The 26,042-nt window shown below is 39.2% G+C and overlaps 1 protein-coding gene and 1 long non-coding RNA gene across 6 annotated transcripts in view; one reads left to right on the top strand and one right to left on the bottom strand.

Moving 5' to 3' along the window:
- DOCK8 (dedicator of cytokinesis 8) overlaps positions 1 to 18,872 on the bottom strand; it is an 87,702-nt gene extending 68,830 nt beyond the window's left edge. For 2 of the 5 annotated variants that reach the window (XM_015653626.2, XM_033511367.1), the window contains exons 1-2: positions 18,769 to 18,872; positions 151 to 253 (exon numbers count right to left, since the gene is read on the bottom strand). Coding sequence is in view for 2 of the 5 variants with exons in the window: in XM_015653621.2 (XP_015509107.1) it covers positions 151 to 253; positions 18,132 to 18,184 (156 nt within the window). In the remaining 3 variants the exon portion in view is untranslated. Of the gene's footprint in view, positions 1 to 150; positions 254 to 18,131; positions 18,613 to 18,635; positions 18,731 to 18,768 lie in introns of those variants that run through there. The other 3 variants (XM_015653625.2, XM_015653622.3, XM_015653621.2) reach the window with 3 other exon arrangements.
- Positions 18,873 to 18,971: 99 nt separating this feature from the next.
- LOC117243715 lies at positions 18,972 to 21,199 on the top strand. The gene is made up of 2 exons (XR_004495550.1): positions 18,972 to 19,090; positions 20,959 to 21,199. It is a non-coding gene; the product is annotated as an uncharacterized LOC117243715 (long non-coding RNA).
- The last annotated feature ends 4,843 nt before the right edge of the window (positions 21,200 to 26,042 follow it).

Here is a 26,042-nt window from a genome sequence, read left to right as displayed (position 1 = left end):
TCATTTCCTCAGCTCACCAGAGAGTATTTTTTAACAGTTTCAGGTAGAAGCCAGTGGAAAGCGAGACAATTTAGATAATTTAATTTACCCTAAAACCATTAAGCAATGTACATGTCAAACCTCTGTAAGGAAGATAAACTCAGAACTTACCAGTTGAAATGTAGAAAAGCCAGGGGTACTTAGGCTTCGTTGGCAGAACTGTGCAAAGCCTGGTTGGAGAGTAAATTGCTTTCTTATTTCTGCAGAGGAGTGCCTTTAATTAAGCAGAGAAAAATCCTTATAATTACAATTATCCCTGTATAAATTCCAAATGCCAGCATTTAGCCAATTTACTCTCCTGTCCCAGTGTTTAGAAATACATTTTGATAATGATCTAACTCCTCTTGCTTTGTAGCTGATGCAAATCTCATAAAACATTTGCAGTCCTATATAACTAAGATTCTGTCTCTCTTCTAATGGATTTTTATCATTATATTGCAGCCCTCACAACTGGGAAATGCTATGCAAGAAAGAATTACTTCAGCCCTAAGTAAAGTGTGACAGCAACCTTCCTAGAAACACTTGCATATTCACTTCTACAAAGCAAAAATACAATAATAAAGCAGAGAAAGAAAAATGAAAATCACCCAAGCAAATATTTTAATTGATCAAGGGATAAAAACAAGATGAGATAACTCACAGAACAGTATAAGCCCAGACTTACACTACTAATGCAGTTTGCTGTAAAAAGCCTAAGGCAAACCAAAGAAGAAATTAAAAAATCTGCCTACTGTATCAGCTAGACATTTGAGGAAAAAACTTCTTAAGTGCTAATTATCTGATTGCTATGGCAGCAGTGAGGTCCCAGAATTTAATTCTTCAGAAATCCCAGAGTGATAATAATATATGCAGTCTAAAAATACAGCAGAATAGCGTGGTCATTTTTCATGGAAACTAATCAATTAATGTTTAATATGATTTAGAATATTCAGTTTAAGAATTATCAGCCATGAAATGGTAACAAAACACCTACACTATATTTCACCATAAGGGTTCAGGACAAGACTTTGAAAACAAGATGCAGTTAGGCAGATTCCAAGAAAAAATAATAGCCTGCAGCCCACCAGGGCAGTCAAAAGGAAAAAGGAAAATACAGAGGTAAGAAGATACTCCCTTCCACATTTCAACTTTCAACTCCAGCAAGCATTAATAGGCATCTTAGAATTACCAGATGCCAAAGGACAGTTTTGCCTGCACCTCTCCTGCTTTGTGGCCCCTTGATTCCTTATGACTACTGTGCCTATTCTGTGACACATACTACTGCTTTTTTGAGCGTGACAAAACCCTGAATTTCACTTAATGCATTTCTGTTCATGTGAAGCACCAGGCACCTGACAGAATGTATTAAAAATATTAGAGATATTAGGCCTGATATAGAAAATAAATCTCATGGATGAGAGTAGTTGCTTTTAGGTGAAAAGGCCATGCCAGGTGTGAATTTGATGTTGCTCCAATCTGAAGGCAGCAGCAATCATAGACAGAACAAAGCCAGAATTATAGAGAAAGTAAAGCGATCCATTTGGAGGAGGATTTCCTGCTCATCAGTGGTATTCCAAAAATCAAAACTGAGATATTTTAAAGGCTATTCAATGATTTCATAAGCAAGAAACCATGTAAGGAAAGTGATGTAGTCGGTGCATTCTGTAGATTATTTTAACTGTTTTAGAAAGAAAAGCTGCTTATATATCAGCATTATTGTTACTCAATTTCCCACTGCAAATAATGAATGCATGTACAAAACTCAAATTATTCAAAATTATTATTTTACTTCTACTCTGTGCAGAAGTATCTGTTACTGATGGAAATAGTAGAGGTAGCAGCAGATGTAAAAACTATGCTGTGGTCTATTGCAGAAGTTGCTGGTGTAAACAGTGATATATCTTTAAATTACATCCAATATAGGGTTATCAGCTGCTTCAAAGAGGAAATTATAAGAGGAAGCACATATATGTATGAAGGGCCAAATCTGCTGTCTGGTAAAAGCCTGAGCAAATGTAGCTAATTGAGAGCAGCTACAGTTCTCAAGAGCATCAGTTCTTGAGATGGTGACATCTGTTCCAATGTCTCATCAATAGAAAGAACTTGCAAACTAAATCAGTCCAGTGGATGACAGACCTTGTAATCTGAAATGGTGACTTTCAGATAAGAATATTTCATTTGACTGACTTCACAGTTTTGCAATGACTAAAGGAAGAAAGTACAGTACGGATAACAGAAGACAGCAAAATTTGTTTGAACCAACTCAGAAATCATTGCCTACATTTGTTAGGATTAGATAAAGTCCCAACTGCTAAAAGAACCAAAGGCACAAGCTAATCACACCAACATGGAGGAAAGGTGGATGTAAAAGTCAGAGATCTGCTTGGAAACTTTGGAAAACTTGGGAACTAAGGTAGAAACAGAGGTGCTACTAGATGGCTCTTTCATAATGTCAGAATGGCTGTTGTCTGTGACTTGCCCATTTTCTGATCAAAGAGCTACCTTGGGCACTATTGATATACCCTCAGGAAATGGTAGTTCACAGTCATTTGGTGTGTGTCATGTCTTAGCTTTTGTGGAGGCTACAGTCCATCTATGCCTGGCTATACTTCTACCTGCCTTGTGTGTACAACAGGCCTGTCTAATTCTGAGGAAAGCTTTTCAGTCATACTTGACTGCAACTATAGTCTACCCATGTGCTAAAAACAAGGAAAGAAGGTAAGTGGTTAAGGATAAATGCAAAGCAGTCACTGAAAAATCTGAGAAAGAGTTCTGTGGTTTCCATTCAGTTGAAGCAAGGAGACAATGAAATTGCATTTAACATTAAAATATACATCACCTTAGACATGCCTGTTTATTAATAGTCTTATGATGAAGTGAATGGTGGGCAATTAGAAAATGTGGACTGCAGTAAATTCTGTTCCAAAAAGTTTTGCAATTATTGGTATATTATTGGCAGTTATTAGGAGATGATGAACAGACAATATGGATTTATCTAAGGGCAGTCACATAAAACCAATCGAATGCTTTTCTGTGATAGTTTAGCTGGCTCAATGAGGCTTTTGATACTGTCCTTCATGACATTCCTGTAAGCAGAGAGAGAGGCTACATGGAATCATCAAAGCTGGTTCCAAAAGAGCTCACAGCTGGTAAATAAAACATATTTAAAGCATGATCCTCATTAGTTCAAAAGAAGATTGCAAGGAAATTTTACTATGAGAAGAAATTTTTCCTCAATCTTATTCCTGTCCCTACTTCATTTTACAACATGGATGATGATATAGATAACATAGGACTAAAATCTGGGGATCACAACTCAGGAGGAATTGTGAGTATTTTAGAAACAGTCTGAAATCACCACAGCTAGATTCAGTAAAAATAAATGTAAACCTCTAAACTTAGGAAGAAAAAAAAAAAAAACAACTGCAGAAATACAAAAAGTGAAATTAACTGTCAAAAGAAATAGCCATGACACAGAAGAGACACTGGGAGAGTATACTGGGACATTTACTAGTAAAACTACCACAGATGAGGAGAAACTGATGCTATTTCTGTTAATATAAGTCAATGAGATATACTTGGGCTAATGTACACACTTGTAACAACACAGAATAAGATGCAATCAATTTTAGTCACACCAGGACAAAAGGCTTCAAAAGATAGCAGTCAGAAGGCTAAAAATTTTGGCAAGGAAAGAGTGAAAGACTGAAAAATCTGGAGGAGGAAAGACTGAAAAAACCAGTTGTGTCACAAAAAGGAACACTGACAGGAGACAGCAGTTGTCCTTCACTATGTAAAAGATAGCAATAGATAAAGAAAATGGTGAACAGTTTGTGTCCCTAGAGGGAAGAGGAATAAGCAGTGTGCTTAAATTGAAGCAAGAAAGCTCTTGTAAAGTATTAGAAAGAAATTTCCCATTGCAACAGCAGCAGGACAATGTCTGCAATGGTCAACAATAAAAGACTTATTGATGTCATTTACCTAGGTTTCTGTGACACTATTCCATGTGACAGCTTATCTCCAAATTGGAGATGCATGGCTCTGATGGATAGACTATTCAGTGAATAAGGAATTTGCTGGATGGACACAGCCAGTGAGTTGCTGTCAATGGCTCTTGTGGACACTCCAGGAAGAGGCTGGTGAGGAATGGTGTTCCTCAGGGCTCTGTCTGGGGTCTGTGCTCTTCTGTATCTTCACCGTGGCATGAACAGTGCTCCCTCAGCAGGCTTGCAGATGACACAAAGCTGAACAGTACAGTTAACACAACAGAAGGAAGGGATGCCATCCAGAGGGACCCAGACAAACTTAAGTAGTAGGCCCATGGGAATCTCATGAGGTTCAACAAGTCCAGGTGTGCTGCCTCTGGGTCAGGGCAATCCCAGTTATGAGTACAGCCTGAGAGAAGAACTTTTTCAGAGCAGCCCTGTGGAGAAGGGCCTGGGGGTTCTCCTGGATGAAAAGCTGGACATGACCCAGTAAGCTGTGAGCAGTGTGTGCTCACAGCATATAAAGTCAACTGCATACTGGGCTCCATCCAAAGAACTGTTGCCAGTAGGCTGAGGGAGGGGGATTTTTCCTCTCTACTCTGCTCTACTGCGACTCTGCCCAGGTTACTGAGTCCAGGTCTGGGGTCCTCAGCACATGATAAACATGCACCTGCTGTAGCAGGTCCAAAGGAGAGTCCCGAAGATGATCAGGGGACTCTGCAGCATCTCTCCTACAAAGGCTGAGTGACCTGGAGTTGCTCAGCCTGGAGAAGTCTCTGGGGAGACCTCATCACAGCCTTTTACTTCGTAAATGGAACTTTTCAAAAAGAGGGGTTGTGACTTTTTCTACAGGCAAATAGTCATAGGACAAAGGGGCAATAGTTGTAAGTTTATGGAGGAGAGATTTAGATTAGATGTTAGGAAGAAATTCTTTACACAGAGGGTGATGAAGTACTGGAACAGATCACTCAGAGAAGTTGTGGATGTCCTGACCTTGGAAGTGCTCCAGAACTTGTTGGATGCAGTTTTGGGCAACCTGGCCTATTGAAAGGTGTCCCTGCCCATGAAGAGGATGGTTGGATCTAGATGACCTTTAAGGCACTTTCTGGCCCAAAACATTCTGTGATTCTAAGCAGCCATCTCGTGATTGCATAGTGACAAAAGCCCATTTGCAATGTCCCTGAACTACCTGGAAAACAGCATCTGGGCAACTGCAACCCTTTCAAAGACCAATGTGACTCAGCAGTGTTAATAGCTCTACTGATCACTTATATTGATAGCTCTTCCTTTTCACTAGCTGAAAAAAAAGTGTAGATTTGATGGAGACTTTTCCAAAAAGATCAATGCTGAATTCACAGTTTGTCAACATTCACTTGGCATGTAGAAAGAGTGTAAACCTGTAGAAGGATGGCAGATGACAGCATACTAAGGATTTTCAGGACTTTAGGTTCTTGGCTGAACCACAGTGTCAGAGCGAAATAACACGAATTGGAATTGTCTTTTCCAGTCTGTGATGTCTTGGCCCCTGAATGATGATGACATACTTCTCTGGTGCAATTCTTGAAAAAGCTGGAACTCACCAGACTTCCTGATCCACCCAGACAGGACTGGAGGGTAGCCAAATAAAAACAACCAACCAAAACAAACCCCAAAGCCCAAACTGGTGCTTCTCAATCTCAATTTCACCAGTGTCTGTCCCACAGGTAGAAATAAACCTCCAGCAATTGCTAGCAAACAGCTGAGACATAGTTGGTATTTCACAAATACTCTCCAATGCAAAGCATACAGTTTGCATAATATATTAACTGTGTAACCAAAGTGACAGACTACACCCAGAGGTTCTTAGAACGAAATTCATCTTGTAGGTCAAATTCAGGAGTGTTTCTCAGGACAGAGCTCATTGAGGGATTGTGAGCTTGGAGATTTGGGTTATTAGTTGGGCCCAGATGAGGTATCAGGAAAGGAAGATAAAACAGCTGTTTCTTTTCTTCCTTTAACATATGTTAGATCTATGGCCAAACATTGCTGGTGTATAATTAAAATTATATGAACCCTTATAACGCATAAAGCAGGTTCTGCAGTTTCACTGTAAATTCTGCTCAATGACATATGTCTTTGAAATATGTAATTTAAAAGCAAGCACAATGGGTATTTTGTTAGTATGCACATAATATGAAAATTTAAACTGTGGCAAACAATTTCAAAATAGAAGAGAGAGAACAGCTTTAACTGAACACCTATTAACTGAAAATCAGAATCTTCATAAGAAAAAAACTAATTTTAAAAGTATGCTTCACGTGCCTACTGGATAAGGTTCTCCAAGGTTACTTACTGTTAGAGGGGAGGCAGAAAGCATAATCCTTAACAACCTTACAAGCCCTTCCAGAAGACTGAAGTTGTCTTCTGCAAGACATGCTGCATACACAATTAGACAGCAAGGAAACATGAAAAGAAATAAACAAATAAATAGTGCAAGAACTACCCCCAAAGACAGAAACATTGACACTTAAATGTAAATGGTAGCAGAATCATTAAAAAAAAAAAAAACAGTGAAAACTTCTATTTAACAGGTAAAATATTCAGTCTTGGTTACCCTGAAGAGTAATCCCTTTCATCTGACACTGACAAAGAAAATTCACAACTAGTTTTTATGAAGCTGAGATGAAACTTCTCTTGTTACAACAGAAAATAAGCAACTAAAAAGCTCTAGAAGAGAAAAATGTAACAATTACCTACCGCTCTCTTTCACTCCCACACGCAAACACACACAAAGCTTTGGGCAATGATCCAGATCTTTAACTAGCAAATATGGGAATCTCACTTAGATCTCGTGTTCTTACTGCTAGTGGAACTGCCTGTTTTTCTTCTAAGTTTCTAATTAGTCCTCAAGGCACCAGAGCTCCACTTTGTTAGCCACTGCTTACAGCAGGGTCGATCTGAACTGCTGCTGTTCCCGTGTTGGCTCAGGTAGACCGTACACTCTCTGGCACACACCCACTTTGGGGTCTACCACATTAAGACTCTGTATCAAATAAAGCAATAAAGATCCTATTCAAGTTGGTTGAAATTTAACAACAATCTTCTTACAAGAGATGGTGTGGGAAGAAAGAAAAAAATCTAGAAGAGGAAACTGTTGACTTCATTATGCTGTCACATAATTTTTTTCACATAACATTGCTTGTTACAAAGTAAAAAGGGAAAGATCTCAATTTTTATTTCTTTCCCAGGTCATGTGTGATATTTATTCAGTGAAGGTTTTTCTCTGCCTTTATGTTTTGCTGTTTCTCCCTCGGGAAGAGATGTGAGCACTGATAAAAATAATTTTCTAATCCTGGCCATGCAAAGAAACCAAAACCCTCCGATTTGGTCCTGATGAAATAATGTTTTCATTCATTTTTTAATCTCTGTATGGATAATAGGAATAGCTATGATACAACATTTGAGAAGATAATGTGTATGCATTTTTGACTGGTTGGCTCTTGCAATGAATGTGGTTTTAGGTGTAAGATTTAATTTGGTGGTACCTCCAGGAAAGCAGAAAGTTTAAATCAATGTCATCTGTCATCCTATTATAGACTTAGACTGGTCATGATAGTTTATATATATGCAACAGAAAAATTGTAATTAATATCTCATTTAATGCTAATTAATGACGCTAATTAATCATGCTAACAGAAGAAAAATACATGTCTAAACACCAGAATTCTTTTGTCATGCCCATTGCCTTAATATCTACCAGGACACAGCAATATGTAGACAAAGCTTTCATTCTGAATGGATTAACCTCAGCTTATCTATGGACAATTTTCTGTGTTTGGCTCAGAACACTCTCTGCTTGAAGTACTAAAGGTCACATTGGTGCCTTATTATTTTCTGTTGACTGAGATGTCTGAAGAACTACTTTTTGTTTTTACCACACAGGTCTATATTCCATTGCAAAACTTGGTAGTTGGGGCATAGCTTTTTAATTTTTTTTTTCCTAAACTATTACAAAATCTTCCAAAAGCTTACATTCTTTACAGTAACAATGATAATGGTAATTTCAAGGTCAGTAATAATCGTATGTGCCACTCTCTCTTTATACTGTGTTTTGAAAGTAATAGAATAATGTTAGTTTACTCTTCTAGATTTTTGTTTTTGCTGCACTGTTTCACCAATTCAAAACAAAGTGATTATGAAATAAGCGCAAAGACTTATATTCCAGCTAATGTGTATTATCTGAGCATCCAAAAGGCTTCACTAAGAAAATGCTGCTATAATACTGATAATTTTGTAAAACCTGTACCAAGTTTAATAGTTTTTGTGCTTTGTTTTCACTTTTTTACTAAGAAACAATTATTGATACTAAGTGGGAAAAGTCAGACATTAACAACAATAATAAATAATATTAAAATAAAGACTATGTACATGTTATTCAAGGGAAATTTTTCTTTTTGCTCCTATAGGATTGCTTCTTTTTTTTTAATCAAGGTCAAAGTTGGTATTTTTATTAATCAGCAAATAATGTGCCTATCAATTTCAAATAAATTCATAAGATATTCATAAAAAGGTCTTTAATACTGACTACATGAAAGGCCAGAGGAGGAAATAAGGCAAATGGGACAGAACTGGGAAAAATAATTTGTATTAATATTTTGGGATGCAATTTCCTAAGAACAGATTTGTGGAGCTTCAGTATGACTTTTCTGGTAAGGAAAAACATGAGGATTTTTTTTTTCCAGACACTTCTTAGAACAAGTTTTTTTTTCTTTAGAGCTAAGTTGAACAAGAAAAAGTAGGACAAATTACTAGGACAATTTGTCTGAAAAATAAAATTGGCCCACTTTCAAGCACATGAAGAGGTACTGCTATTTCTAGAACAGGGAATTTTGATTTGACTTCAGCAGGAGCCAAAGCAGTATCTAAGATATGTTTAAAAGCTGGATCTTTTGGTCACAGTCTTAAAATAAGAATGTTCACAGAATTTGGCATATATTAAAAACTATTATTAAAAATAATATATTTTTGTATCTTCTGGTTATCGTCCCATATACAAATTTCATTATCACACACTCTTACAAACACATGTGGATTATGCAAGGCATTTTATATCATAAATTACAAACTGAAATATCTGGAAAATTTCAAGCTTGGAGAAATGCTACATTTTACTCAATGTTCTAAACATGAGGTCTTGATACTATTACCTTTGTAAGGCTCAGATCATGTGAAAACTGAAATAATACATGCTGTTATCTAACCCAGTTTGCTTGACTTTGGGGAAGAATACTGAGTCCAGGTGTGCTGACTCCCTTATAAAAGATCTCCATTATTACCAAAGCTCAGAAAACTGTGATTCATCATATAATATGCAAGTATATATGCAAGCATAATTCTACAAAATTCATGAGAAAAGGTATTGGGGATTTTTTGTATGAACTTGGCCCAAGAGCTGATTAGGCCTGGGCCTGCCTAGTTTTCTGTAACTGCATATATGATGGCAAGCTTTTACTGTAATTGTGATATCAAATAAGCAAATTCACAGACTACCCTTTTGACTACTGCTACAGACAATGGTAAGGTCTGGTTTGGGTTTCTCAAATCAAATTTTAAAAATTAGTCAAGTCAGAACAGAGAAAAATGACAACTACATAGACTCATTCTCACTAATTGTAATTTTTAATGATTATAAAACCTGAAAATGGTAGAAGGTATAAAACAGAACATTAAATACCTATTTCTTGCTGGTTTTCACTTCATGTGAAAATGACAGCTGCTTGGAGCAATGAAAAAGAAATACTCATACACAGGACTTGGTGGATATAAAAATGTTTCTTATCTGTATTTACATTTTCTTTTGGTAAGCTTAGTATTTCCTTGACTGTATAAAAGAAAAGAACCTCATCATAAATTGCAGGCTAGGTTTCACCATGCACATGCATGTCTGAAGTCTGGAGGGACATAAGATCGTAAAAAATTATGTTAAAATGCTTTTCTGAGCTTTTCTGCTCAGTCTATTTCTAGCTCAGCAGCCATCTCCCAGAGAAAAAGCAAAAATCCTATTGCTCTATGTAACAGGGATTATTACACCTGAGGTCAGTGATTGCACAGATATGTGAGTGCTGTATAATACTACACTTACACAACTGTAACAGAAAACAGAGCGTTATATTTTAAACCCTATTTGAGTATGAAGTTTGCAGTTAGAGGTCTCCCTAGCTGTCAATAACATCTGTCTCAACTGAAACAACAGTATTCTGCTTGCATGACCAATGACTGTTCACTAGAGACACAGTTTCTACAGCTGCCTAGGAGCTGATAAAGTGTATACATTTGTATTATGGTGCCTATCTTTCCTCACTTCTAATTTTTCACGGATACATGGCTGGGTGGGCCTGTGTTTGTCATCAACCTCCTACTTAAGTGGCTACTATCACCTTGGTTGTATAGCAGGCAGACAACTCCAGAAAGGGTAATCAATAAAAACCAAAAGTAAGTCACTGTCAATAACGAAAGGCACCAGAACCCTCTGAAAAGTAGTTATGAGGGCATTTTCTTGCTATTTCTTCTCCACTTCCTAAAAGTTACATATATTTTAGGCATGAAATGTTGCAATTTTTTGCAGTGTATATCAGAAGAAAGGGCTTTTAGTCTTTGTTATAGATACTATGATGCCAAATGTAGTAAAGGCATCATCCTGAATAATCTTACCTTTGAAAAATGAGGAGATGCTTATGGGAATTTTGAACAAAAATATCAATTATTACCCTATGACACAATCTAAACATATGATGTTGCTTTCTTCTTCAGCTTACTCTTGTAACTGATTTACAAGCCACTTCTGCTAGTTTGCATCTCTTCCTTATAGTGGAGGAGAACAGATAAAAATGTCCCAGAATATGACACACAGGTCAATATACCTAGGGAAAGAGCCATCTGAGGCTTTTAATAACTATTTAGTTGTTCACATGCTGTGAGCACTTATAACTGATAGAGCAGGGATGAAACCATGGTATCAAGTCCTTTTTATCTCTTCTGCTCCCTCAAACTGCCTTGATTTCAAACAGTGGGCAGATGGAAGGTAAAGCATCTGTGTGTAGAGGACTGGTTTTTATGAGTAGCATATGAAGTTGCAGAGCACCCTGTCTTCTCTGCCTTCTCTCCACCTGCTTTAGAGCCATGTACAATCTATTCTTTATGCTGAATAAAAATGCAGAAGACATCAAGACAATGATGCCACAAGCTAGGAAAAAAATTAGCTTGGAGTAAAGACATGGGGTTCTTCATCTGTCTAAAGGAATAATGTCTATAGCTGGTGAAGTATGAGCTGGACGAGCAGTGAGTTGGACTGAAAATTTCCTGAACAGTTGGTGATTATCAGTGGCAAGAAGTCTAGCTGGAGAATATGAACTAGCAGTAAAACTCAGGGGTCAATACTGGATCCAATCCTGATTAACATCTTCATTAATGATCTGGATGACAGGGCGGAGTGTACGCTCAGCAAGTTTGCTGATGACACAGAAATGGGACGAGAGTGCAGCATGACCTTCTTGATGCACCAGAGGCTCGTGTTGCCATTCAGAGGGAACACAATAGGCTGGAGAAATGGACTGATGGATACCTTGGGAAGTTCAACAACTGCAAAGCCCTGTACCTGAGTCATCTCCATGCACCCATATGTGCTGGAAGGCACTTAGCTTGGTAACAGCTTTGCAGGAAAGCACAGAGGTCCTAGAGGACCAAGACTACACTGGTTCTAGGAGACCATAACTTCCACAAAGTTGAACATGAGCCAGCAATATGTCCTGGTTGCAAAAAAGCCAGATGTTATGCCAGGGTGTGCTGGGCAGAGTATTGCCAGCTGGTTGAAGCACCTGATCCTTGCCATCTGCTCAATGCTGGTGAGACATGCCTCACTTCCCTGCCGAAGTCTGGGCTTCTCAGTGCAAGAGAGATACGGAGAGAGACCAGCCAAGGGTGACTAAGGTGATGATGAAGGAATGACCAGAGCGTCACTCCAGTGGGGAAAAGACTGAGGCAGCTGGGACTGTTCAGCCTGGAGAAAGGAAGGCTCAGGGAGATCTTATCCGTTTATACAAATACCTGAAGGGACAGAGTAAAGAAGAACCAGGCTTTTCTTAGTGGTTCTCAGTGACAGGACTAGAGGCAATGGGCATGACCTGAAACTTGGGAGATTCCATGTGAAGCATCTTTTTCCCATGAGGGTGACTGAGCCCTGGAACAGGTTGCTCAAAGAAATTTAGAGTCTGCCACCTTGGAGGCCTTCAAAATCCACCTGGACAAGATCATCGGCAGCTGGGTCTAAATGGCCCTGCTTGAGCAGAAGGGTTGACCAAGATAACCTCCAGACCTTTCCAACCTCAACTGTTGTGTGATTCTGTGAAAGGATTGAGCAGATACAGTGATCAGTTTAATCTATCCCTGTAAACCAGAAATGGGAGATAAATGCTGTGGACAACTGGGAAGAAACACATGTTTTAGTCAACTGAAAAAATGGAAAAAATTGAATGAAAGAAGAAAAGAAGTATAGTGATAGTCCTGTATACTCTAGTATTTATTTCCTATAGCCAGATTAAACAGTTTGGAAACAAAACCAGTATCCAGGAGCAGTGCTAGTCAGCCTTACCTCAGTGCTGGGTAAGATCATGCAACAGATTCTCCTGAAAGTTATAATGAAGCACATGGAATACAGATAGGTGATTAAAGACAGCCAAGGTGACTTCACCTAGGACAGATTGTGCTGGACTCATCCAGATGCCTTCTACAATGGAGTGACTGCATCAGTGGATGTGGGAAGAGCACTTGGTGTTACACACCTGAATTTCTGTATGGTGCTCCACAGCTTTCTTGTCTCTAAATTGGAGAGACATGTATTTAACAGGTGGACTGTTAGCTGGAACTGGTTTGATAGTTTTCTTGCTTGATCTGCAGTGAATGTGGAATATCCAAAATGTAAATAAATAATTACAGCTGCTCCTCAAGGGTAAGTAGAGGGAGCAATACTACTTAATAACTTCATTTAATGACACACATGGTGGGGCTGAGTGCACCATCAAGCTGAATACTTCACTTGATTAGCTTCATGGAAGGGACCCTGACAGATTTGAGAAGCGGGCTCATACGAATCTGATGAAATTCAACAGGACCAAGTGCAAGACATTGAATATGTTCAGGGCAATCACCAAGATTGAGAGATGAATGAATTGAGAACAGTTTGAGGGTACTGATGAACAAAGAACTGGACATGACCCAGCCATGGGCACTCCCAGCCCAGAGAGCCAAACGTGTCCTGGGCTGCATCCAGAGCAGCGTGGGCAGCAGGGCCAGGGAGGGGATTCTGCCCCTCTGCTCTGCTCTGCTGAGACCCCACCTGCAGGGCTGCCTCAGCTCTGGGGTCCCAGCACAGGTAGGAAACAGAACCCTTGAAGTGAGTCCAGAGGAGAGTTGAAGCGCATCTCCTGTGAAGATGGACTGAGAGTTGGATTTGTTCAGCCTGGAGAATAGAAGGCACTGGAAGAGCCAGTATCTTCCAGTACCTAAAAGGGACCTGCAGGAAATACGGGGAAGGACTTTTTAAAAGAGCCTGTAGTGACAGGACAAGGGAGAAAGTGAATCCTCTCACAATACACAGGTTGCCCAGAGAAGCTGTGGCTGCCTCAGCACTGGTAATGTTCAAAGCCAGGTTTTCTGGGGCTCTGAAAAACCTGATTTGGTGGAAGATATCTCTGCCAATAACAGGAGGTTTGGAACTACATGATCATTGAAGGTACCTTACAATGCAATGCTTTTTAGGGACCTAAGATGCAAACCCAATCTTTATACCCCATGCATGCAAACTCCGTGTAATTGTCCCAGGGATTTAAAAGAACAATCTCTTTTATTTCTGTGGAAGTCTTAGAAAAATATACCCATTTGCTATGAACTGTTATCTAACATTGCTATACCTAACATGTGAAATATATAAATATTACTTTTTTCTCTTTAATCTGTTACATTTAATATTCTGCATTATAGAATATTATATAAATACAAAACCACTACCATTTCACATATATATGCTTGTATAAGCTAGATTTTTATATTTACTACATAAACCTATTGTATATACAAAATACTGAGGTCCTCTCTGGGGCTTCTTTTATATATTTAATGTTTGAAAAGAAAAAATAGTGGAAGTAAATAGCTTGGTGTATACAATGGAGTCTGGTAAATGCTTTTAAGTAATTAAAAATTTCTAAAATATAAAATTTATATTTATAAAAAATTAAATTTTAAATTTAAAAAAAATATTATTATATCCATATAACAAGGGTTTTATTGAAATTCAATCCAAAGATGATAGCTTTAGCCCCATAAAGGGGTTGCATTGAGCAGAAATCTACTATCAGTGTAGAGGAAATGAAGAGTTTTTGTGCTTGACTATTCCACAACAGCCTTTGCCATTTAGGCTCTCTTTTCTCATGAATCTTCAGACCTGAAACTCTGTACAGTATATGGTTTAAGCTGACCTTTCCATTCCAGGTAAAAAGAAAAAATTAAATGTATTTTCATCATTAATGTAAAATTAAATTCCTGATACAACTGGAGAATTTCATATGAGTATGACTTGTAATGTAAACTTTTAAAAAACTGATATCTTTAGCTAAATGTTTCGTTTAATATTGGTAGTGTGAGTTTGTTGTTCTTTAACATAAGTCTATGCAAATAAATTCATCACTTAAGTGCATGTCTTAAAACTAGAACAGGAAAAGCTAAGTTTGTTTCACAACTGGGCAATTTCAGGGACAAGGAAATGAAATTACAGAAATGAATGTTGAAAATTTATTTTGTAATACTTGTGAAATTCAGACAACAGTTGTCTGTAGAGGCAGTTGAGGAGTATGCCTGTTGGGAGGATTTTTAATTGCAAGAGTCACATGACTGAAAGTTATGTGATATGTTAGGGACCTGTTTTTGTTATTGCTGTTCTTGATAACCTTCTGTTTTGTAATTTCTGTGTTGAAATGTTTTGAATGTAGAACATTGGTGACAATGGCCCCAGCTAGGTGCTTGAAGAACAATTTTCTTCACTTGAAGTCAAAACAAACAATTACCACTGCAAGACCTATGTGAAAGATAAGACAGTAAACTGCACTAGCTAACCAAAAATAATAGAAATAGAATATCTTTTCTGTTAATATTGTGTTTATCCTAACACATGTTTATTCTAACTGCTGAGACAAACTGATTAAAATTCAGTTTTTCTGGTCTCTCAAACATGCACTGCTCAGCTGGTACATATTATACCTCACATTTCTAGCAATAGTGAGATGTTTTCTTCTCAGTGGTTTACAAAATTATTTTTAACTTCCTTGATTCCTGGATATAAATACTGTAATTGGAAAGTAGACACACATTGCACAATCCAGATATCTTCTAATTACTATCTTGAATTAAACTCAGCATGGAGGAAGTGGCTTTTTGTGTCCCATGCTGACTTCTAGCTGCCTAACTTGAGGGACACTAAAAATTTGTTCCTTTACTTCTACATAGGAAATGAATATCAATATTCATAAAACCTATCCTATTAAAGAAGAAGGAACTACTCACATACATGCATGAAAAACATGTGCAAGTCTTTGCAGGATTAAAAAAGGCAGGAAGCAACAGGTTGGGGCAATAGACACCAGATGGGTGGAAGGAAGAATAAAGTGATAGGAAAACATGGTTACGTGGGCAGGTTGCATATAAGAGTTTGGAGGCATTTGAAGGCCTGTTTTTAAAATTTGACCTAGCTCCAAGCAAATGTGTTGCTTGTCAGGTACTAGCTGTTCCTGAAACATCTGCAACTCCAGTGCTCGTGAACTCACACTAAATTTAAATCATAATGAGACCACCAAGACATTTTGTATAATATCATGCTATTGCTAATGTTTTAAAGAACAGAGTTCACAGGTTGGTCAGATATCTGTCATGGCTCACCAAGCACAACAGGGTACACCTTGTGTCAGTAGCAGGGACATGCATGATGTTCAGGCAGAACAGAGCCTGAAATTCTGCTGGTCCTCATAAAAACTATGTACAGCTTACATAAAGCACTGGCAAGAGAAAGAGTGAATAAAAAAAGGGGAGAGTTTTGCATGCAAATTTGTAGTGAATGCAAAGTAATTATAGAGGCAATACAGTATATTGCACTATATAATTGTACTATATATATATATGTCCTGAAAATGTTGCCTTGTCAGTAATGTTCAACTTTTACTACAAGTTGCATTTTGAAGAAGTCAGGAACTCTGAAGAGAAAGAAACAGAATTTTACAGCTGTAAATTAGTCTTTTGTATACAACTAAACACACTGACCTATTATTCCTCTGATTTTGAAAATTACTTTAAAAAAAATCCAAACGACCACATTAAAAATGCTTCTTGCAAAGATCTATCACTCTTCTGTCACCAGTACAAACTGCATTGAAGGCACATAAAGATGTCCTGCTCCTTTTCAAGAAAGTGAAACAAAATTTCCTTCTAGAAAATATCTACTATACTGATAAAAGAGAGTAAAGTGTAAGTGCAAAAGAAAATATCCATGCTCACAAAATAAAAGGGCACACTCTTATATCAGAATCATATTCAGAATATTTTGATAATATATTTCAACATTTTACTTGCTATGAAAAATACTGACTTATTTCACTACTGATTAAAAAGAAAAGGAAATTTTTAAAAATTACAACAGTAATTTAATTTCACAACAGTTCTTACTAGCAAAACTTTTGTGAACCTTTGTGAAATGAAGCTGAACTAATTGTAATGACTCTACTACTTTGTAAGGCTTTAGTCATAGAGATGAACAGTGACCATCACCAAAGCTAGGGAAAGCTGCCAAGAATCTGACCCTAAAAATAGGAAGAAAGAAAATAACTCAAACTCTGTAAACATCAGCTAGTTATGATTTCTGTTCAAGCAAGTCTCCAAATGATCAGGAATTGTGGCATGATCCTCTCATGAACTACTCATCTGATTTCCAAATATGGTGTCTCCCACTTGGGAATAATCCACCATAAATTTAAAATAAATTCCCAAAGGGTACAGAAAGGTACATTGATGCATATTCTGCCATGAGAAAGGCACATCACAGAGGAGCTAATTTTATCCTCCCTGACTGCAAACCCCATGTCTTCCAACAAATTGCTGAGGAGGTGGAGTTTCTCTGTATACTTTTCTCTCTGGCATAGAGACTTATCCTCAGTTTATATTACCATTATGCTATTTGTTCTTTTATGTGTCAGCAAACTCAGCTACCTAGCACTTGCATCAACACCCTGGAAACACAGTTTTTGTCTCAGATGACAAGACTCTTGAAAAGAAGGCCTGTTTTTTCCTTCAACCTAACAATATGAAAATAATTGTCTTGGTTTTTTACTGCCACCCCACAGTACAGACAACCTGAGAGTCAGCACTTCCATGGGAAAAAACACCAAAGTCCATCAGACAGCAAGTTTAGTCTCAAGAGTATGGTGTTCCAACAGCTGAACTCTAATTTATTTGGTTTAGGGAGGGAATGTAGGAGGTAGATAATATTTTCAGTCACTGGGGGACTTTTCATAGATGAAAGAATGAAAAAAATTAATAAAATCCCAGGGATGTATATAATTGCAGTATTGACTCCCTAAAACATAAACTCCTAGTTTGTCAGGAGTGCTAATTTAGAGGGATCAGGTAATTTTGCCACTTCTTATGAAGAGGAACCCCATTCTCCGCCCCGTCGCCAGTGAGCAACCCCTCCAAAGAACTCGGAATTTATTCGGACAGAACACATGGGGGTCTAGAACAGGGGTCCTGGGGTGAGACTTGACATCCCTGCCAGAGGACACTGACCCACAGCCGGCTTCGTCTTTGATGAGGACCTTTCATCAAGCAAACCTTACAGAAGAAGCGCAGCCCGGGTCAGCAGCTGCCGCAGGAGCAGCGGGCGGCGCGGAGCGGTGCCGGCCGAAGGTTGGCCAGCCGGGCTATCTGGAGCTGTCAGATGGCTCCCCGCCCCGGGGGTCTCCAGGGGAGGAGCCATCCCGCCCAACCCCGGCCACTTGTCTTGGCCAGGCTGAGACTGGCGAGCGATAGGTGCCGGGTGCGAGGAAAGCCGCTTACCTGTTGATCTTCAGGGCGAACGCCCTCCTGTCTGCGGCAGGTAACGTCGCCATACGGGCGAGCAGCCGTGGGTGTCGGCTGCCGACGAGGACCGAGACTGGCTGTACGCACCAAGGGCGGATTTATTTCATTTATTTATTTTTCTTAATTGCGTGCTCCGGGCTAAAAACCTGACTGATCCACTGACAGTTCTGGGTGGCAACTTCCGCATTTCACCTTCCTCACCGAAATTGGCCGGAGTGGGAGGGATCTGCCCTAGTGCACAGCACACTGCTCCCCCTGCCTCGTCTGCCCCACCGCCAGCAGCGCCCAGCCCGGTGTGCCGGGCATCCTGCGCCTTCCTGGAGGCTTCCACCAGCTGTCCGCCCCGGCCGGGGAGCCCACGGAAGAGCAGCAGCTTCCCCTCCCTCTTTACAAAGGCGAGCCCCGAGCCGCCCTGGGGGCATTTTGGAGGGAAGCAGCGGGGAAGGCAAGCGCTTAGGCACAGACAGGAAGGGAACGCACCGTGTACGTTTGATCGCGCATAGTTGCGGGAATCCATGAGCATCCCTCACAACCCTTTTTCTTTTGGACAAGGCAGTGCGAGTCTCAGACGCCTCTGCCCCCGCCCCACCACACCCCACACACATATACACACCCGCCGGGGGTCAAACGCTGCTCTGCGGGGGCGGGCGAGGAAGCAGCGGACACCACTGCGCACTGCTGGCCACCGCCGTAGCCGGGCTAGCCCCTGGGCTACGGGTGCCCAGGATCCAGCCCGTCCTGCCAGACGGAGCAGGCGGGGCCGCCGGGCCGGGCCAGGCAGGATCGGGCGGGGCAGGACTGAGTAGGGCTGCTTGGAGCAGGGTAGAACCGCACCCACAGCCCACAGCCATCAGAGATAGCCAGGGACCTTCCTTCGGCCCCACTAGCGCATGGATGGAGCTGGTCGGGAAAGCAGGGACAGCAAGTTGCAAGAGGTAAATACATTACAGCTCTTCACCTGAGATATTTTGCCAGTACACCTGTGCACCCAGGATCTATGTTTCTCTTACATCTAAGCTGTGTAAGAAAAACGCACAGGTACCAACACCAGATACCAGCTCAGCTTGGCACAAAGCTTGGCACTGCTGTTCTATTCACCAGTACTTACTGCCCAGCTCTTGCTCTTTAAAAAGGCTATATTAATTAATTATCTCGTGGTTGTGTTACAAAATTATGTTTCCTGACTGGTATTTTTTCTTTCTTGCCTTGATGCAGTTTTCACTGCTTCTGCAGACAAGGAGAACTCACCTTTCATTTGAAAGGGGAAACAAAACCCAAACATGGTTTCTACAGATGAATTCTGAGGTAGTAGAGGCAATTCAGTTTTAGGTTGTCTTGTTTTTATTAAATCTGTGCTTTGATGGCAACATTAGGATTCACCCATTGAAAGGCAGTCATAGCTTATCTCTCCATTCCCAGTAACCTGGAGGGAATATAGAAGAAAACAGTGGGATATGAAGCAAGGAATAGACAATTGTCAAACAGTGAGGGCCTAAAATTGTTCTACCAACAATTATATTTTTTTCTGTAGGATTCACCATTCTTTAGAGTACTGTGTGGTCTCAAATATAAATGTTAACCTTTGGTTAACCTCTGGCTAAGGGCCCCTGGGGAGATGTTCAGATGCCAAAGAGGTTTAAGAAAAAGAAAACAGACTAAAATAAAAATTAAAAAATTGAAACAAATATGGGTATGTTTTGGGAAAAAAGCCTTCAAGGATCTTCAGCAGGACAAGACCTGAAATAGTTCAGAGAAACTTACGAGAGAAAATATTAAAATCTACTATTAATAGGATGTTGTTACCTAACAAATATTTGCTTTGGGAAGAATAAATTGGGCACTTTATTGCATGGAACTTACCCACCACACCCATCCTGTCTTTACCTCACCAAGATAAAGCTAAAGCCACTTACCTACATGCAACTTGAACTTAAATATCACTTAGTTACAAATCACTGATAGTAGCTGTGGTCCAACATGTATTGGTTACAAGAAAAATTTATTGCCATAGATAGTGGGTCTGGCAAGACACTACCTCATTGAAGCTACAAAAAAGAGTCCAGGTTTCATTTTAATAGCTCATGTGGCATGAAATAAGGACCTTCTTTGATTGCTAAATCTTGCTATAGAAACAGAGCTAGCAGAAATGCAGATTACAAACTAATGTGCACAAATACATCCATTTATTAATGATACAATTGCTTATTTTACAGCTTCATATATTCTCCATAAATATGGACAAAGGATTGCTCAAAAATGTTTTGCCAAGTGCAGGAAAAAAATCTCTGAAGAGACACACAAAATTTAAGTTTCCAAAACTTTAAAGTTTTGGCTAGCATATAAATACACTGAGAGATAGGGTGCTCTCATGGTTTAATCCCAGCTGGCAACTATGTCCCACACTCTGATCCAGTGGGACAGGGAAGAGAGAATTGGAAGGATAAAAGTGAGAAAACTTGTGGGTCAAGGAAAAGCCGGTTTAATAGGGAAACAAAGGCTGCGCACACAAGCAAAGCAAAACAAGGAATTCAGTCACTGCTTCCCACAGGCAAGTGAATGTTCAGCCAGGAGCCCAGGAAAGCAGGGTTCCAGCATGGGTAATATGACTTGGGAAGACAAATATCATCAGTCTGAAAGACCCCCATTTTTGTTCTTCCCCACAGCTTTCTATCTCTATAAATATATATTATATATGTATATATATATTTATGTGTATAATACATATAATTTATATCTATTTCTATATATTTACACATTAAAAAATATATAAAAATATATTTATATATTTTTATATTTCTTTCAGTTTTCTGAGCATGATGCCATGTGGTCTGGGATATTCCAGTGGTCAGCTGGGGTCAGCTGTCCTGGCTGTGTCCGCTCACAACTCCATGTGCCCCCCCCACCAGCCTCCTCATTGGTGGTTTGGGGTAAGAGACAGAAAACGCCTTGATGCTATGCAAGTGCAGCTCAGCAATAACAAGAACATCCCTGTATTATCAATACTTCTTCCAGCACAAATCTAAAATACAGCCCTATACCAACTACCATGAAGAAAATTTATTCTTCCAAAACCAGCCAAACCAGCCAAAACCAGCACATATATCCAGTAGATACAGAACAAACACTTAGGTGCCCACTTTTTGGATGAACTGTATTATCAGAACCCTACTTCAGCATAGGAGCAGCAACTCCTTTCATCTGTTATGTCAGCAGTTACATTGTCATTTTTGAAGGAAAAAAGAAAGAAAAAATAATGGATTTTTATTAAGACTGCACAGCTTTCACTCATTGGAGCACTACCAGATGAGAAGCTGGTGAAGTAATTGTTTTAAATTTTCTTATCCAATTCAGTATTGTCAGTGTGAGTGCTCCAGTTTTTTGCTAAACAAACACTATTATCTGAACTCCTGCAACAAACCAACCTACCAATACAAAGTAATGATGTCTAAACACTCCTTTATAACAAGAAGTACAGCAAGATCTTTCCAGTCAGAGGGTTAAAAAGTTACATCAAACCATGTTACAGTGAGGGCATCAAAAAAATCAAAATGAAAGAAAACAGTGCAATTCAGAACAAACTGTTGTTTTCCAAACCTAGCTTGCTTGGGGTCAGCAGCTGCTATTAGGTTTTCTATTAGATACAGTGGAAACTGTGCTTGTATTCCCCATTCCTTATCTCCATCCTCCTGTCTCACACTCATGCATCCCTAATGGTAGTCCTAATCATTGCTTCACCACCTCAGCTGTAGAATCAGTCATAAGCTATGCTTCCTATAATCTTTCTTAGGTGTCAAATGCTCTCACCATTACTTGGTCTTCCTTCTGCACCTGACTGGGAGGTGTTGGGTCCATGGCTGGCTTGATGCTGTACCTGGGCAGGCTGAGGAGATGCAGACGCAGCCACAACAAACAGCTGAGTGGTGGCAATGTCAGCACAGGTTCTGTATGGGTGCCTGGGCAGCATGGATGTGCTGCAAATTGTCTTGAAAGTGTTTCCAGGCTGGGATTAAAGAAACACTGGAAAAAACAGTAATTAGCATATCAGCATTTAAGGCACACATTTTCAAACTTTTTTTTTTCTGCTTCATTGGCAGTGGTATCCCTGTGAGGAATTCTACTGCATGATTGCATATCAAGGCACCACAAACACTGTTAAACACAACTTCATATCCCACCACAATCATGGCCTGTATACAAACAAACAAAGCCCTGCTTAAGTGTCACCTGCTTATTTGTAGAGGATGTACCTTTGCTGGTCAACCAGCAAGTTAGAGTTAGATCTGTGTGAGTTTTCTCAATATCTTTTAAAATGTTAAGTTTGCATCCTTGGCAAAAAACACCAGTGGTATATAACTTCATTAATGAATAAATGTGATTTGAATACCCTGTAAGAATATCTGGAGGCTCACACCAAGAGGGAAACTGAGATTATATCAGTTTGCAATACCTGCCAGAAACACAAAATGCCTGTTAATATTCACTAATATTAATATTCCTACCACATCAGAAGAGTGTGATGTAGCCAGTGCAGCTAGACACTAGCTCCTTAAAGGAAGTTGGCATGCCATCAAGTTTAGTGTTTTTTCTGGCACAGATCTCAACTTTATTCAGTAAAATACAAGAAAATTAGTCAAAAGTGCTTTAAACAAAAAATGAAATGTTTTCAGGTATATGAAATTTAGTAGGCTAAACTTCAGAAAAATGAGTGTAATTTTCCATTATTCCTATTAATGTTTCAAATAGATTTGCAATTAAATACTGAACTATCTTAAAAAAATAAAGTCACTCCTAGATTTAAGTTTCATTTCTGTGTTGGTAAAACAGAAGAAAGGGAACTTAGATCACTTTGCAGCCTTTTTTTTTGTTGTTGTAAAACACTCAAGTCTAAAAGAAGAAAACCAGTCTATGTGAAAGCATATCTTCTTTTTCTGTTTGTCTGTGCAAATTCTTCTGGAGGAATACAAATGCTACTGGCCAGATTCACATCAGAGTGAATTTCTCAGACAGAAATGTTCCTTTGCTCATCTTCACAGTGAACAAAACTCTAGCAGAGACAACAGTTATAAAATTTTCCCTTACTGACATAATTTTCTTATATAAAACAAAGTAGCTTGCTAGATAAGGTCTGATATTTAAATTCTGACCATAAACCATACCTTTTTTCTAATGTTCCTAGTTTCACTAAGTTTCACATTATAACAGCATATTGAGACCATAAGCCACAAAAAGTAGCAGTATTAAAAAGCAGAGGCACTGACTGAAATAAGATCTAATGACATGTGAATAATCTGCATTCTTCAAAGAAAAAGAAGGTTGTCTTGTTAGGAGAAACTGTCAATGCAAGTATAGATAAGAAAATAAAAATAACTTAATACAGGAATAGTTAAACAGATAAAAGAGAAGAAACAAGTCAACGTACCCTGGGGAATAGGCAAATCATACTGACTGAAGCTATGCATCTGCCTACCAGTTTATATTTTCAGATTACAAAATTTAATTTACTATCTGTGTCCTTATTGTTTTGCAGATTAACTGGTATCATTGTATGAATTTGCAATTCCTTTCTCTGAGCTGCTGAACTATATTGTACTATACTGACTTACAGTATCATACAGGAACCTCCATCTCACAGGCCTATTGTGCTTTAAGACTCATATTCAACATACTCTTGAAATGCCAATGATTTTCTTCTGTTGTTTTGCTCAGATCATGCTCCCCTTGCTATTGTATCAGGAATCCCTTTGTAATGCTCTTCCCTATTTTCTTGTTATAGCCTTCTTCTGTAATTCACCTCTAAAGCCTTAAACACTTTAGTCCATCATTAAAACAGCTTTGCTTGCACTGAGATCTTCAGTATTAGGGAAGGGAGTAAGTTATTTAAAGTGCAGCCAACTAAAGTAATAATTAAATACAACTTCCTGGTACCCAGCAACACTTTACTGCTTTCTGATGTTGTATGTCTTGTCTATAAATATCTTAGAATAAAACGCTTCAACTGTGCCACCCAGATTTAAGTTTGCTATGCTCATTTGGCTGCCACCGCACTAAAATATGCAGGTTTTACATCTATCTAAAGGAGACTTTATTACATGGTTGAGCAGAAATGAAAGGACAGCTAACACAGCAAAATTCTAGTATTTAAATATAAACTTTAAAGAAACCAAAAGAAAACTCAGAAACCATAGTATTTGTTTTAGCTAATTTTGTTCAAAAGAAGAGTAATAATCAGTGTTATGTGAGCTGATGAAAAGCAGAACCACTTAAGGAACCGTGACAGTGGTTTAATCACCTTTCTTTCCAAATACCAGATGTCTCACTGACATGTAACTGAAATTTCAGTATTACAAATATGTCTCACTTTGAAAGACAACTTACACCCATTTCTTAATATGCACTGCAATGTAAAACTGCTCATTCCCAATGCCTTTATGACTTTTTCCTCTTTTACACAATCTTGTACTTTTTTTAAATCAATATCTTAATAACAAAATTTTATAAAGCTGTGCAGTTCCAAGACAGCAAGAACACCTACCATCAGGCAGGGTTGTAGCAGATACAGCTTTGAAAAGCTGATTAGACTTTTCCTCTAAAATAGGATGCATCATACAAGACGATGATCTGAGTCACTGAAATAAGAATGCAAAAAGATGCATTTTATAATGCATTGGTCCTAAAACTCTAGAAATCAACAGCCTGTATACTGTGGGTATTTCTATTGGAATAAATAGGGTTGTATCTCCAAGGATAAGCTGAATCAATAGATTAAATTATTTTATAGTTTCTTAAACCAGACTTTCACATGCTTGTTAAAATTAGAATGACTAAAGGAGAAGCCAGCTATTTAGAGTGGAATATCATCATATGATCAGTATGAAATATTTTGACCTACAGAAGTATAGGAAGAGTCAAGAACAAATACCAAGTACATCTATTGCCATACAAGGCAATAATAGATGGACAGACAAGATAAAGCCCAGCATAACATTTACCATAACAGTACTCAAACCACTGCTACTTAACTTTATTTTGAGAGGAGAGAAACCCACCTGGGTTTTGGGTTTTACGTGTGCATGTATCAGCGTGCATCAGGCCAATCTCTTCACTGTGCCTTCCCAATGCTGTTACATTTACGCCTTCTGACATGGTGAAATGGAACACGTGTTACCCGTTTGCTAAACCTATGGCCCACCAAAAGCTGGGGAGCACATAACACTGTTAAAATTAACTGTATTTGTGTCTTACATATCATATGTGCCCCCTCACAGTCCCTAAAGGAGAGCAGAGAAAGCCAGCATTCACCTTGCTGATTATTTGATTATGGATAGATAATCACATACATGCACCCTGCACTGTGCTTGTAATTCACACTGGGACTCCTTCAGTAATCCTGCGGGTCTGAACCAGGCTTGGGGCTGACCTTCTGGGGGACAGCTTGGAGAAGGACCTGGGGGTCCTGGTGGACAACAAGCTGTCCATGAGCCAACAGTGTGTCCCGGTGGCCAAGAAGGACAATGGGATCCTGGGGGACATTAGGAAGAGCACTGTCAGCAGGTCACAGAAGGAAGATCCTCTCCTTGTACTCAGCCCTGATGAGGCACACCTGGAGCGCTGTGTCCACTTCTGGGTTCCTCAGGACAAGAGACAGACACATGCAGCTCCTGGAGCAGCTCCAACAGAGAGCAAGAGAGGTGATTAAAGGAGTGTTTCTCTTAGGAGGAAAAGCTGAGCGAGCTGGGCCTGTTTAGACTCAAGAAGAAACGACCCCTTGGGTGGATGTCATCACTGCTTACCCGTGTCTGAATGAGGGTGTCAAAAGGAAGGAGCCAGGCTCCTGTCAGTAGTGCCAGGCAAGAGGACAAGAGGCAACACGCAGAAATTGATGAAGCT

The sequence above is a fragment of the Parus major genome, chromosome Z (assembly GCF_001522545.3).
Source record: "Parus major isolate Abel chromosome Z, Parus_major1.1, whole genome shotgun sequence".
Lineage (NCBI taxonomy): Eukaryota > Metazoa > Chordata > Aves > Passeriformes > Paridae > Parus > Parus major.
The sequence above is the reverse complement of the archived record's forward strand: the minus strand, read 5'-3'. Positions and strand labels throughout refer to the sequence as shown.